At 48.8% G+C, this 12,069-nt stretch overlaps 1 protein-coding gene across 14 annotated transcripts in view; it reads right to left on the bottom strand.

Moving 5' to 3' along the window:
- The window catches only part of SLC23A2 (solute carrier family 23 member 2), a 142,766-nt gene that overhangs the window by 7,758 nt on the left and 122,939 nt on the right, over nucleotides 1–12,069 (bottom strand). For all 14 annotated transcript variants that reach the window (XM_023626158.2, XM_023626154.2, XM_023626155.2 and 11 more), the window contains 4 exons: nucleotides 9,001–9,148; nucleotides 7,754–7,859; nucleotides 2,039–2,168; nucleotides 1,181–1,318 (listed from right to left, as the gene is read on the bottom strand). In XM_023626158.2, coding sequence (XP_023481926.1) covers nucleotides 1,181–1,318; nucleotides 2,039–2,168; nucleotides 7,754–7,859; nucleotides 9,001–9,148 — 522 coding nt within the window. The remainder of the gene's footprint in view (nucleotides 1–1,180; nucleotides 1,319–2,038; nucleotides 2,169–7,753; nucleotides 7,860–9,000; nucleotides 9,149–12,069) is intronic.

Raw genomic sequence — 12,069 nt, 5'->3', positions numbered from 1 at the left:
GTGCTGTCTAGTGCTCCTAATCGTGAGAAAGCCACGGTGTGCCTTACAGAGAAAGCACGCTTGCTAGATGAGCCTCATTCAGGCCTGAGTTACGGGGCTGTCAGCCATGTCTGCCCCAGGAGCAAGGGTGCTAATTTGCTAATTCCACGTTCACGGTGACTTTTCAGAACATAACTAGCATGACTGAGGACAGCCTGTACTTGTACACCAAGGTTCATGACAGCGCTACTCACAATAGTCAAAATGTGGAAACAACCCAAACGTCCATCAATGGATAAATGGATAAACAGATTAGGGTATATACATGTGATGGCATATTATTTAGCCATAAAAAGGAAGGAAACACTTCTACATGCTATAACATGGATGAATCTCGAAAACATGATGCTAAGTGAAAGAAGCCAGACACCAAAGGTCACAGAATCGTGAGGTTCTATTTATACGAAATGTCCAGAACAGGTAAATCCACAGAAACAGAAAACAGATTGGTGGTTGCTAAGGGCGGGAGAAGGGGGATTAAGGGTAAGGAATTTTATTTTGGGGTGATGAGGCAGCTTTGGAAACTAGACAAGAGGCAGTGATTACACAACACTGTGAATGTATTTAAGTGCCACTGAACTGTTCACTTTAAAATGGTTAATTTTATGTTATGTGAATTTCATCTCAAAAAAAAAATATATATATATATAAAACAGTCCTGAATTCTGCATAAAAGATCAGCAGGAATAGCTATTTCCTCAGCTGGCTCCTTTTGCTCACTCTTCATGACAGTGGGGTATTAAAATAAAAAGGAGTTTAAAGGTTAATCTTGAATTCAAAGTAGCTATAATCCTAGTAGAAAAACATGTATTTCAGAGTCTATGAAGTTGTTTCAATAAATTACCCATTTTAATAAAGCATTCATCTGAGAAACCAAAGGTTTTACAGAGGCATTCATCCCAAAGGAGAGGGTCACGGTAAAAAAAAAAAAAAGACCTAATGTGCACGTTATGTGCACACGCCAGCTCTTGCGGGGAGAACACAGGGCTTCCAGATAAACTTGGGCAAAGTGAGATTCAAATGAAATATGCAGACTGACATTCACCAGAACAATTTCTGACTCTCCAACTGGGCATGAGCTGTTTGTGAACTGGTGGCTGTGGTTCCGACTGCCCCCAGATTCAAGGCCTGTTTTCTGTACCTGTGACGAGAGGGTTCTGTCTGAGGTAACTTGGAAGGACGAGCCCAAAGAAGATTGAAAATCCAAGCACAAAGAGGTTCCGGGAAGAATTCAGATCGATGAACTGAAGGTTGGAGAGTCCAACAGCTGTGATCATCCCTGGAGAGAACCACACACAGGCCCGTGAGCTCACCCACGGCACGGCCGCCAGACGCCCCAGGCCGCCAAAGACAGACTCCCCACCACGTCCTTTCTCTGTCCCATCCGTGTCAAGTCCGGAGACCAGTGCAGTGGCAGGACAGGTGGTCAGAAGGTGACCACCTGGGTCTCTGATCCAATGACCCTCTGCCTAAGCTCTATTAGGGCTTGTTCAGGGGCATAAACATCACACTATGCTTTCTTAAGACCAAGCAGAAAACTAAGGACATTGGTCCCCCCCTTAAAACTTCTATGCAAACATTTTGATTAAATTGGGAAACCCTCCCAAATATTTGGCCCCTGATGACTACAACTGAATGACACCAAGATCAAATTGAGCCCCACTGTAAAAATGGTCAGTTTTAAATGGCCCACTCAAAGGGGAAGGTATTTGAGTCAAATCAATTAGAAATGCCAATGAAGGAGATTAATGTAATCTTCCATTTCCTAGCAGAATCACTCTCCATTTGGTTCTACCTTTAACATAAGTTCAACGCAGAGAGTGATGTAGGTTTAACTTTTCAAGGTGCATCCTTTCGTATTTTAAAATAGAAGTGTGTTCCCTTCTACCTTACTGAAGGGATTCAGCAAAAAGCCATGGTCCCTACTAAAAATCAGCAAATGTGGAGAAAGAAAAGGAGCCTGAGAGGGAAGCCCGCTATCAAGGAAACACAATTTTACCAAAGAGAGTACAGAAGAGGGCGCCAAGCACAGGGTCTGGAAGGGAGGCGAAGAGGGCGCTGAACTTGCCGATCATGCCCAACCCCAGCATGAGGGCCGCACCGTACTGTATCACCCGGCGACTGCCGACCTGCAGGACACACCAGAGGGCAGAGACAGGTGTTCAGCTAGAGGTCCTCCAGCAGCACAGATTCCGACCCAGCACCCCCAAGGGCAAATGTAACGATGTCCTCAGACAAGATCTGGATTACTCCGAAAACTTTTAGTTGGAGGGGTCAGTCTCATTTCACAATGAGGACTGATCTCAATAGAAAATTACTACAAATTACTCTAAAGACACCCAGAGCAGAAAATTCCCACCACCTTTCTTCATTCCCGTCCCCCTCCTCCTCCCTTTGACTGTGGGTGGCCCTGGGTCTCGGCCCTCGCTTCTCCGAGCCCTGGGTGATGTCACCTCAGCGTGGACCGTTCCTGCACTCAAGCCCTGGGCTTCCAATGCTCTCACACTCAAGGGCTGGGAGGCCCTCCTACTGTCTCACATGCAAAATGCAAAAGCTACACTCTACTCTGGCCCTGCTTCTCTTCAGGGTTCCTGGCATCACCCTTCACCTAGTTAACCCACCCCAAAGCACTTCAGCCTCAACGACTCCGTCTTCCCCAGACCTTTAATCACTTCTGGAATCCTCTCCTTATGGTGTCTTGCCCGTGAGAGGTGGCAGAGCCTCCAGGCCAGGGAGTGCAGACGTCCTGAGCCCAGCTGCCTGGCTCACGCTCCCACGCCAGCCCTGACCATGTGACTGGGGCAAGCTACTCCACCTCTCTGGATGGCAGGACCCTCATCTCTACAACGATAAACTGCGTGGTTTTGCTTTGAGGATTAAATGAAATGATGTGTCAAACAGTCTGAACTGCACCTAGCAAGCATGAGCCTCTTTGATAGGCTCCCACTTGGGCTTGCTGCCTCTGGCCCTTCCTCCACCCACCCATCCTCTCCACTGCGGTGGAGTGACCTCTCTAACACACTGATCTGGGAGGTCAGGGCCCTGCCCAAGCCCTCAGGTGCTCATGAAATAAAACCCACTTCTCCGGCTCTTCCCAAGGGAGCCAAGCCTACTGACGAGCTCCCTGCCCTGTGTCCTGCCCCAGTCATGCTGGGGGTTTATCACTCGCTCCTCAATGTACCAGGCATGTCCAGGCCTGTCTATCTGGAACACTCTTTTCCCACTCACCCCTTCTGGTTGGTTCCCAGACATGTCTTTCAAAACACTACCCAAATGCTACGTCCTCTGAAAAGCCTTCCTTGATTCTAAGGCTGGATTCCTCTACTCTGGGCGTCTACAGCACCATGTATAACATTTCCCACCTGGTCTCATCTTCATTTGTTAAGCCTGATCTCTGCCTTCTAGAAACTTCCATCTAGCCCACTGTCACGCAGGTGGCGGGAGGCGGAGCTGGCACTGGGCTCAAGAATCCTGCACTGTTGGGCCCTACTCTGCGCTGCCTCTCCCAGGAAAACACCCTGAGGACATAAACCAGGTAAAGGAAGTTCCAGAAACATCTGAGAGAGTGTCCACAGGTACACATAGCTTTAACTCTGACTTACAGTGAGGAGAAGATGGCTAGTTACAAGTTAATTAAAACGAAATGAAATTTAAAATTCAGTCCCTCAGTTGTACTCGCCATACTTCAGGTGTTCTGAAGGCACGTGTGGTTGGTGGCTCCTGCAAGGGACAGTGCAGGTGTAGAACATTTCCACCACTGCAAATGTTCTCCCAGACAGCACTGGTCTAGAGTTTGCAACACCTTCTCAAAGGACTCACAGGTCAGCTGGCTAAGAATCAAAGTCGAAGCTTACTGAGCAAAGGAAGATAGGGCTGTCCAGCCAGGATCAGCCACTGCTGACCCTGGAGCCCAGGCTCCTCTGTTCTGCTCTACAGCTCCTGCCACCACACCACCGCCAAGTGCAGGGAAGCATCGAAAATGTCATGCAAACTGGCAAACTGAGCAAAACTGATATATGCTTGGCTGTATTACATGATAAGGAAGCCTTTTATTTACAAACACTCATTTTTCAGCAAATATTTTTAAGGACCTACTACATGACTAGCACTTGTTAGACTGGGGGGTGCTACAAAGATGAATAAGTCACAAGCTTATGATCAAATAATTGTACTGCTGCGATTGTTACACTATACGGGAGCCCAGGGAAGAGAAACTGAAGAGCTGGGGAGGGTCTTGAGAAATGAGCAAGAGTTCACTGGAGGAAGAGCAGCCAGGCAGAGGGAACCACCTGTGCAAAGACCACCTCCCAGCAGGGTCAGCCCTGTCAGGAGTGCATAGGGAGGGCCAAGCGGCCCCAGGGATGCCTGAAACAGTAAATCTTACATGAAAACCATGCACGGAAGGAAGACTGATCTGCCTTAGACGCTGTCAAAAAAAAACAAGCAGCAAGTGAGCCATTCTCCTGTTCAACGAATATTAACCAAGTGCCCAGTACACACTTCTGTTCCAAGCACCAGAGACAGCCCTACAGTCCCCGCCCTCCTGGAGCTGGCAGGGAGCCTTCGCATCTCCCTTCCTGCTGCCCATCCGTGGAATCTCCTCCTCGCCTCCCTGTGACCTCCCTCCTGAACTTCGGCTCTGCCTCTAGGGCCATGGAAAAATCCAGTGTTTCTGACTTTCCAAAGTCTCCAACAGCGTGGAAGGCAGCAGAGGAGAAACGACCTTCCTCTGGACACCACCAAAGAGAGAGTACAGCCAGGGGAGACGGTGTCCACTCCGTTCCCAGAAATAAACTTAGGGCTGAGAATCTATTAACAGTGTCTATAGCTTACTGTGTGCCGCCCACATGCCGGGACTCTTTGCTAAGTGCTCTACGTCAAGTTATCACCGCCGATGCCTTGCAAATTATCTCTACAGACCAGGGCATGGAGACTCAGAGAGGTGACGTAACTTCCTCATGGTCACACGAGGAGAAAGTGATGCGGTCAGGGCTGGAATCCAAAGCAGCCCCCTGCCCACCATGTCACGGCGCCCTTCCCTGTGGGCCGGACGTTGGAACACACTCAGCAGGGACGTCCCGCACGTGGACGCCAACCCTTCAGCACTTCAGAACACGTGGCGGCAGGGGCAGCTCAACTCTTGCTCAAACAGGCTAGAATTTCCAGGTATGTGGAATGCCATAACTCGACAAAAGACAGCAAATACTAGGCCATCAATGGAGGCAGAGTCTGCGGAAGAGCCAAGACCACCCTCCTTCCATACGCCCGACGTCTAATACAACGGCCCAGACCAACGTGTCACACAGAACTTTCTACAGCTAGGGAAACGTTCTGTATCTGTGCTGTCAGCCACCCATGACCACTGAGCCCTTGAAACACGGGTGGTGTGACTGAGGAACTGAGTTTTTCATTTTAACTTATTTCAACTTAAATAGCCACACGTAGCTACTGACTACCGTACTGGACAGCACAGATGGAGACCTAGAATCAGCGGGTTTCAGGCCTGAGTTCTACTCAGAGAAGGGACTTGTCCCAAGTCTGGGGCAGAAGACAGCCCAGAACTCACACCTCCACCTACAGTGGCCTCCCGTCAGCGGCAGACATGTCGGCTGAGTCCCACTTCCCCACCCCAAGGCAGCTCAACGACCCTGACCCCTGACCCCCATGGCAGTCAGAACAAAGAAAACCGATTCCAAGGAGGACACTGTCCTTGAACAGATGACGTCTTTGCCTGGGGGGAGTGAACAAAAGGGATTCAGAGAAAAGATCAATTAGTTCATTAAATAGTGCTGGCAGGGCACCTCTTCAGAATCCTTCGGCACCATTCAAATTGTAATGAAGACAATTATTCCCCAAACCACCTTAGTCCTGTTTTGGAAGGGCACCTCACCCTGCAACACTACTTACTCCTCACAGAGACCCTGGATAACTTAAAGGAGGGCGTGTTTTAAAGGGGCGTGGAAAGCGAACGGGCTTGTTACACTGTTTTCCCCTAAGAGTCGCACCATCTACTACAATTTTACTAGTATGTTATTTTGGGTTAGTTATATGTCTACAGTTCATGGTAGCAAACTGGATAAAGGGTCACGGTTTATGCCCCACTTGGTGCCCACGTGCTCAGCATCTGCTTCTCCCCAGGGATCCTGGAGGACGTGCCCATCAGGCAGCCCTCACTGGCTATGTGCCAGGAGCAACAGGCAGCAGGTGGGGCCATCTGCACACCTGAGGCTGAGCTCTGCGATGGGCCTGCCAACTTACAGGAGAACCAACTAATATGTCAGGCATGCACCGTGCGTGCCCTGCTCCCTCCCACCTGGATTTGCAGTCCAGACTAACCAAACTTAGTATCTGGTTTCTTTTTATCTGGATATAGAATCTTGTAGACAGCCGGGGGAAGGATTTTACAGAGAATAATTTTACAGAGGTCGAACAGTTCTAGAAGGCTCCGGCTCACCCCCAAGGTCTCAGAATACAGCGCACGGGTGAGGAAGACCTGCGACTCACACAGGCCATCCCGGAGGGCGACCCAGTTCTAACAGTCTAGCTGCACAGTGTACAATGGCTGGGGACAAGCAGCACACCCTGGCGAACGGCACACATTGGTCCAAGGAAACTGGGGTATAAAGTTTATTTGCTAGTAACAAATCTGAAAACCCCAGGATCAGGTTCCTTCTTACAGGAAGCTGGACTGCGGCGTGGGGCAGCCCCAGGCTCAGGTGTCTGTGTGGAGTCAGGTGGGGAGGAGAGCAAACGAGCAGGACTTGGGCCCAGGCCCTGCTCAACCTGAGCAGCTCACTGGGGCTTGCTTTATCCAGTAACTCCACAAGAGACTTCATCTGAAAGAGAAGGACTCTGCTGCTAAGGTTTAAAAACCATGTTAATTCTTTATCGTAAGATCGATTTTTTTCTGTAACGAGTAGTACCATCTCTCACGTAGAACTAGTCCCACAGTCTCCCAGCTGGTCTGGTTTCCACCTCCTCCCCTGCCCTCCATGGGCTACGCTCATCATAGCAGCCACAGTGATCTTTACCCAAAAAACAGACGGAGTCACACCCTAGGGCACCCGCTTCCACTTGGCCTCTGGCAGCCTACGGGGCCCACGTGACCTGGGGGACTTCATCTGATCCTGCCCCACTGGCCTCCTTGCTGATCCGCAACATGCCAGCCTGCTCCCATGATAGGGCTTTGCACTGGCCGTCCCCCTGCCAGAATGCCCATTCCCCAGGTACCTACACAGCTCCCTCCCTCACCTCCTCCAGGCCTTTGCTCAAGGTCATCCTCTCAAGGAGGCTTAGCCTGACCCTATCTAACACTTACCCACCCTCACTCCTGAGCCCCCCGCCCTGCCCTGTGTTCTGTTCATCGCTTGTCTTCCCTGCTAGATGGTGAACTCTACGAGGCTGGGGAGAGCTTTCTTTTTATTCACTGATGTATCCCGTCTGCCTAGAAGTCTCCTGGCAAAGGGTCGGTGCTTAATACAAATTTGTAGAGCTCATGGAGGAATGATAGCACCTGAATGCCTGCCTCCCCGAGCCAGCCAGGGGAGGAGAGACCTCCACCGGCATTCCAAAAACCCATCAATGCAAAAAGGGAGATGGGGGAGATGATCTCAGAATCGGAGACATTCCCTTTGGAACTCACGGTGGTCAGACCAGTCAATGAGATGGATCAATGCTTAGAGGCCCAACCATTTAATTAGAAAAATATTTGTACCTTAGTAATTCCCAAAACTCCAATGTTGGGACTGGATGAAGTAGAGCCATTCCCAGTACCAAATATGCCATCCAGAACACAGGAGAGACCCTCCACGAAAATCCCCCTAAAACGTAAAGGAACGGGGGAAAGAAAAACATTCATTCAATGGGGGAAACACTCTGAAATTTGCTCTAAACGGTTGCGACCCAAAGGCAGGGCCCACAGGCCTGCAGCCTTCACATTCCCCGGGAGGGTTAGCAATGCAGGATCTCAGGCCCCATTCCAGACCTGCCGAAGCAGAGCCTGAATTGTGAACGGCATCCCCCACGCCTATTCAACTTTGAGAAACACCTCTCTATGCTGCACATTAGACACAGGTGTTCAGAAAATCATTCCAAATTAAAGATTTTAGCCAGAAAACAGAGCCACTTGTTGGGATCTAAGACAAACACAGGCTGTCCATTGATTTGATCCCTTTGCTATGAATATATAGTTTCATCAGGAAGGAAATGCTTTGTAATTTTGTAAACATTGGAACTTTTTAAAGAATAAATATATAAGTAACGTAACCATACGCAACAGCTCCACTAGAGAAAGGCGAGGAATCAGGAATGTAAACCCTAACAGACAATGCAAGAGATGCTAAGACACCAGCCCCACTGGATCTCATCACACACAATCGCTTCCTGAAGGGCGGCAGTTGGCCGGGAGAGGGGGGGACAACCTGAGCTGTTTTTCCTTCTCTGCAGCCTCCAATTCGCTCCCGGCACCCGGAAACTAAAGCCCAGTGTGTTGAGAACACAAACCCCACAGCCCCTAAACATCTAGATTCTGCAGATTTCATTGGTTCCTGCTCTTCTTGTCTCTGTATGAGTTGTAATTATAAACAGATGACACAGCATCTACCCCCTAGAACAGCTGGGAAATCAGAGGGACACATATCGATGACCCCAAACGAAGCAGAGTACAGGGCGGTGTCTGGCTCTTGTTTTGATGAGTCTAAGGTTTGGAGTGGTCTCAGAGAACGTCTCATGTGACTGTCACTATGAGGAAGGAAGGCTGGGAATTCTGCTCTGTGTTATGGATAAGGAAAACGAGAGCAAAATGAGGACAGCGACTTGTCCAAAGACAAACAGCCAACGGAGAGCCCTGAGGCTCAGCTGCCTTCATGGTGACGCTCTTGGTTTCTTCCCCAAGACTATCCAAACCAGAGAGCCAGGCTGGAAGCGCTGGGCCCGAGGAGGAGCTGTTCTCTCAGGACGCACCTGTTTATAGCATGGATGGGAGGCGGTGGGGCGCAGGACAGCCTGGCACAGGCGTAGTAGTCCCCGATGGACTCGATAATGCTGGCGACCACCGCGCTGAGCATGCCGATGACGCCAGCTGCAGAGACGGTGGGCAGTCCCCACTGGACTGAGGAAGGAAAACAAACATGAAATCCTCGCACGCTTTCTAAGCGGGGCAGGCAGTGGTCGGGACGCTGAGTCATTTGATACGTCAGGGGACTCGACAGGATCCACTCAGATTCTGCAGCTTGTGGCAACTCCTCGCTTATTTTTAAACCTAAGTCATCGCTGCACTAGTTGCCCGCGAGCAGCTCCTGAGTCAGATGAAGACGCCGTAACCAGGACCGGTCTGCTCTACGTCTTTATTTAAAAGGAGAAACTGTTTGGCTGGAAGAGGCAAGCGCTGCTCTTCCTGCTTCGAAGCCACATTCAGTGTCTACTAAATGACAGGTTAGCACAGCCTGCTTTGCTGGGACAGAAATCTCTAGGAGGAGGATTTTTGGCTGTGCAAAGCATGGAACAAAATAATAGTGCTCTTGCCCAGAGGGGGCATCCAATGAAAAAGCAGTGAAAGGTCACCAGCTAAATTTAAATCCCAACAGTAAACATGGCACAAGGTATAGACAACCCTTCTCTAGCGTTATATCAGCACTTCTTTTTTTTTAGTAAACCATGTTAAGGCAAATTAAATAGTTTCCTTTAAGAAAACAAAGAGAAGTCCTAAGGTAGCTTCATTTTGAGTATCTGGATGTAGCTAATTCTTCATTAGATATACCTTTAAAGGAAAAAAATCTCTATTTGGACATCGAAAGCTATAGTTGTTATTTAATAAAAACAGCACGAGGAACTTTCTCTGTTACAACGAATAGACTTCTTTGATAAAGTACCTAGACCTTCTTGCCTTGAACCATTAGTTATAACAGAGCCACTAAGTATAAGCACAGTGGGAAAGGAGGATGGATAAAATGGTCTCTTGTGCAGCGGCTGGGGGAACAGGTCACAGAAAGATCTAGGAAAGGGTAACAGTTAGACTTAATGAAGGCAACCCACACTGGGGCACAAGGCGTACAAGTTACAAGGCAGGAAGAGGTGTGGTCCCTGTCCAGAGAGGGTCTGGAGGTGGAGAGCTGAGGGGAGGGGACGTCCTTGGTGGGCAGTGGCCTGAGCATCAGCAGATCAGCAGAATCGGGCAGGAATGGGCTGCTGTTCAGCAGAGGTGGGTGCAGCCTGGGGCAGGCAGGTGCAAGAGGGGCTCGACAGGCCACACAGAGGAGGCCTGGCCTCTGCCTCATAGGTAAGGGGGAAGAGAAAGAAGACCCCTGAAGTAAGATGTGCAGAAGATGCCTGGAGTGTGTGTGAAGGCAGAACTGCTCCGGCCTGGGGCCCCTTTATCCCGTGGGAGCAGACAGAGGAGGCAGAGGACACAGGGGCAGCCGGTGGTCAGGGTCAAGTTGCACATCTACGGGCAACGGCTTGGCATGCTCTCTGCCCACCAGCAACAGGCTTGGTCAACGTCTCCTCTCTGGGTTGGTTAGGGAGAGACTTTTCTCAAGCAATGATTTATCAAGCAATATTTGATATTTTCTAAATAATCTTTTATATATTTACCTTGTTACTGATGTAGTATTGTGGTTTCATTTAAGTGTCTTGCTTTGGGGGGAGGGATTCTTATTTTATTTTGCCTTTGATCACTTTTCAGAAATTGCCTTTTATTTTCTTAGTCTCTTTACTCTTACTGTTTTCTTATTTTTTCCCTTCTGGCTGAAGTCCTTAATTTTGATTTTTAAAATCTTTATTCCATCTACTTCAACTTTTTTTTTTTGGTGAGGAAGATTGTCCCTGAGCTAATATCTGTGCCAACCTTCCTCTACTTTTTGTACATGGGACGCTGAAACAGCATGGCTTGATGAGCCGTGTGTAGGTCCACGCCCAGGATCTGAACCTGTGAACCCCAGGCTGCTGAAGTCGAGTGTGCGAACTTAACACTACACCACTGGGCCAGCCCCTACTTCAACATTCTTAAATTTGTAATCTTCTAAGTTTTTGATCCCTTTTCCTTCAGATTAAAGAGATATATTAAGAACCTTGTTGGCTTCCATCCTTCTATCTTAACTGTTATTTTATCTCTCCCTTTAACTGGAACCTTTAATTTATGTTGTTACCTTATAGCAGGGTTTCTTAACCTTGGCACTATTGACGTTTTGGGTCCAAAAATCTGTATTTTAACAATCAATCCAGGTAACTCTCAGCTAACTGAAGACTGAGAACCACAGCTCTAGATATTAGAAAACCTGTCTCTGAATTAAGCCAAACCGTCAGAGTCCGTAAGGCTATGTTCTCTGGCCCTCTGGGGGTGTCTCTTTACCCAGGGGAGTCTTGGCAGTAGGGCAGGAGGTGGAAGTTAAGGGCTGTCTGAAGAGGAGCTGGCAGCACTCACTGCCATCACAATGCCAAGTGTCCTGTCCACTCGGTGATGCTTCCTCACGCATGGGCCCTATGGCACTGGGGGAGATCTCCCTCGTCACAGGCACAGCTGCTTCTCTCGGACAGCCCTCCCCAGCCCTGTGTTCCTATTTGTGCGCATCTTGGGAGCCACCTGCAAAAGCAGAGAGACCACCCAGCACACGCCTGGGGGCTCCCTCCTCCCTGCCCTCCCCTGCCTCCTCCTGACGGCCTCACCAGCTGACTCAATCTCACTGTATCCCAGATTATATACATATGTTCAGAAACCATGCATTTTTTTTTGGAAAAAGGATAGGTATACATAAATACATATTTAGACCACATGATCTGATGAGAATGTTATTTTAGAAAGACTAAACTTTTTAAAGTGTTTGTTAGTGCAAGAACAGAAGGAACACCTGCCAACGTGGCTGTCATTTAACATGCTTAGAACAGCTGTCTTTGACTCAATCTTAATATTCTAGGCTTTTCCTGCTTTTTCTCCTTGTCATTATAAAATGTGAAAATGGGACTGCTAAGCAGAGGAATGAATTGGCACAATCTGATGAAGCTCAGGCTTTAAATCTAACAAAAAACCCAAATGCC

Source organism: Equus caballus, chromosome 22 (assembly GCF_041296265.1).
Source record: "Equus caballus isolate H_3958 breed thoroughbred chromosome 22, TB-T2T, whole genome shotgun sequence".
NCBI classification, from domain to species: Eukaryota; Metazoa; Chordata; class Mammalia; order Perissodactyla; family Equidae; genus Equus; species Equus caballus.
Note: the sequence above shows the minus strand (reverse complement) of the source record. Positions and strands in the feature narration are given on the sequence as shown.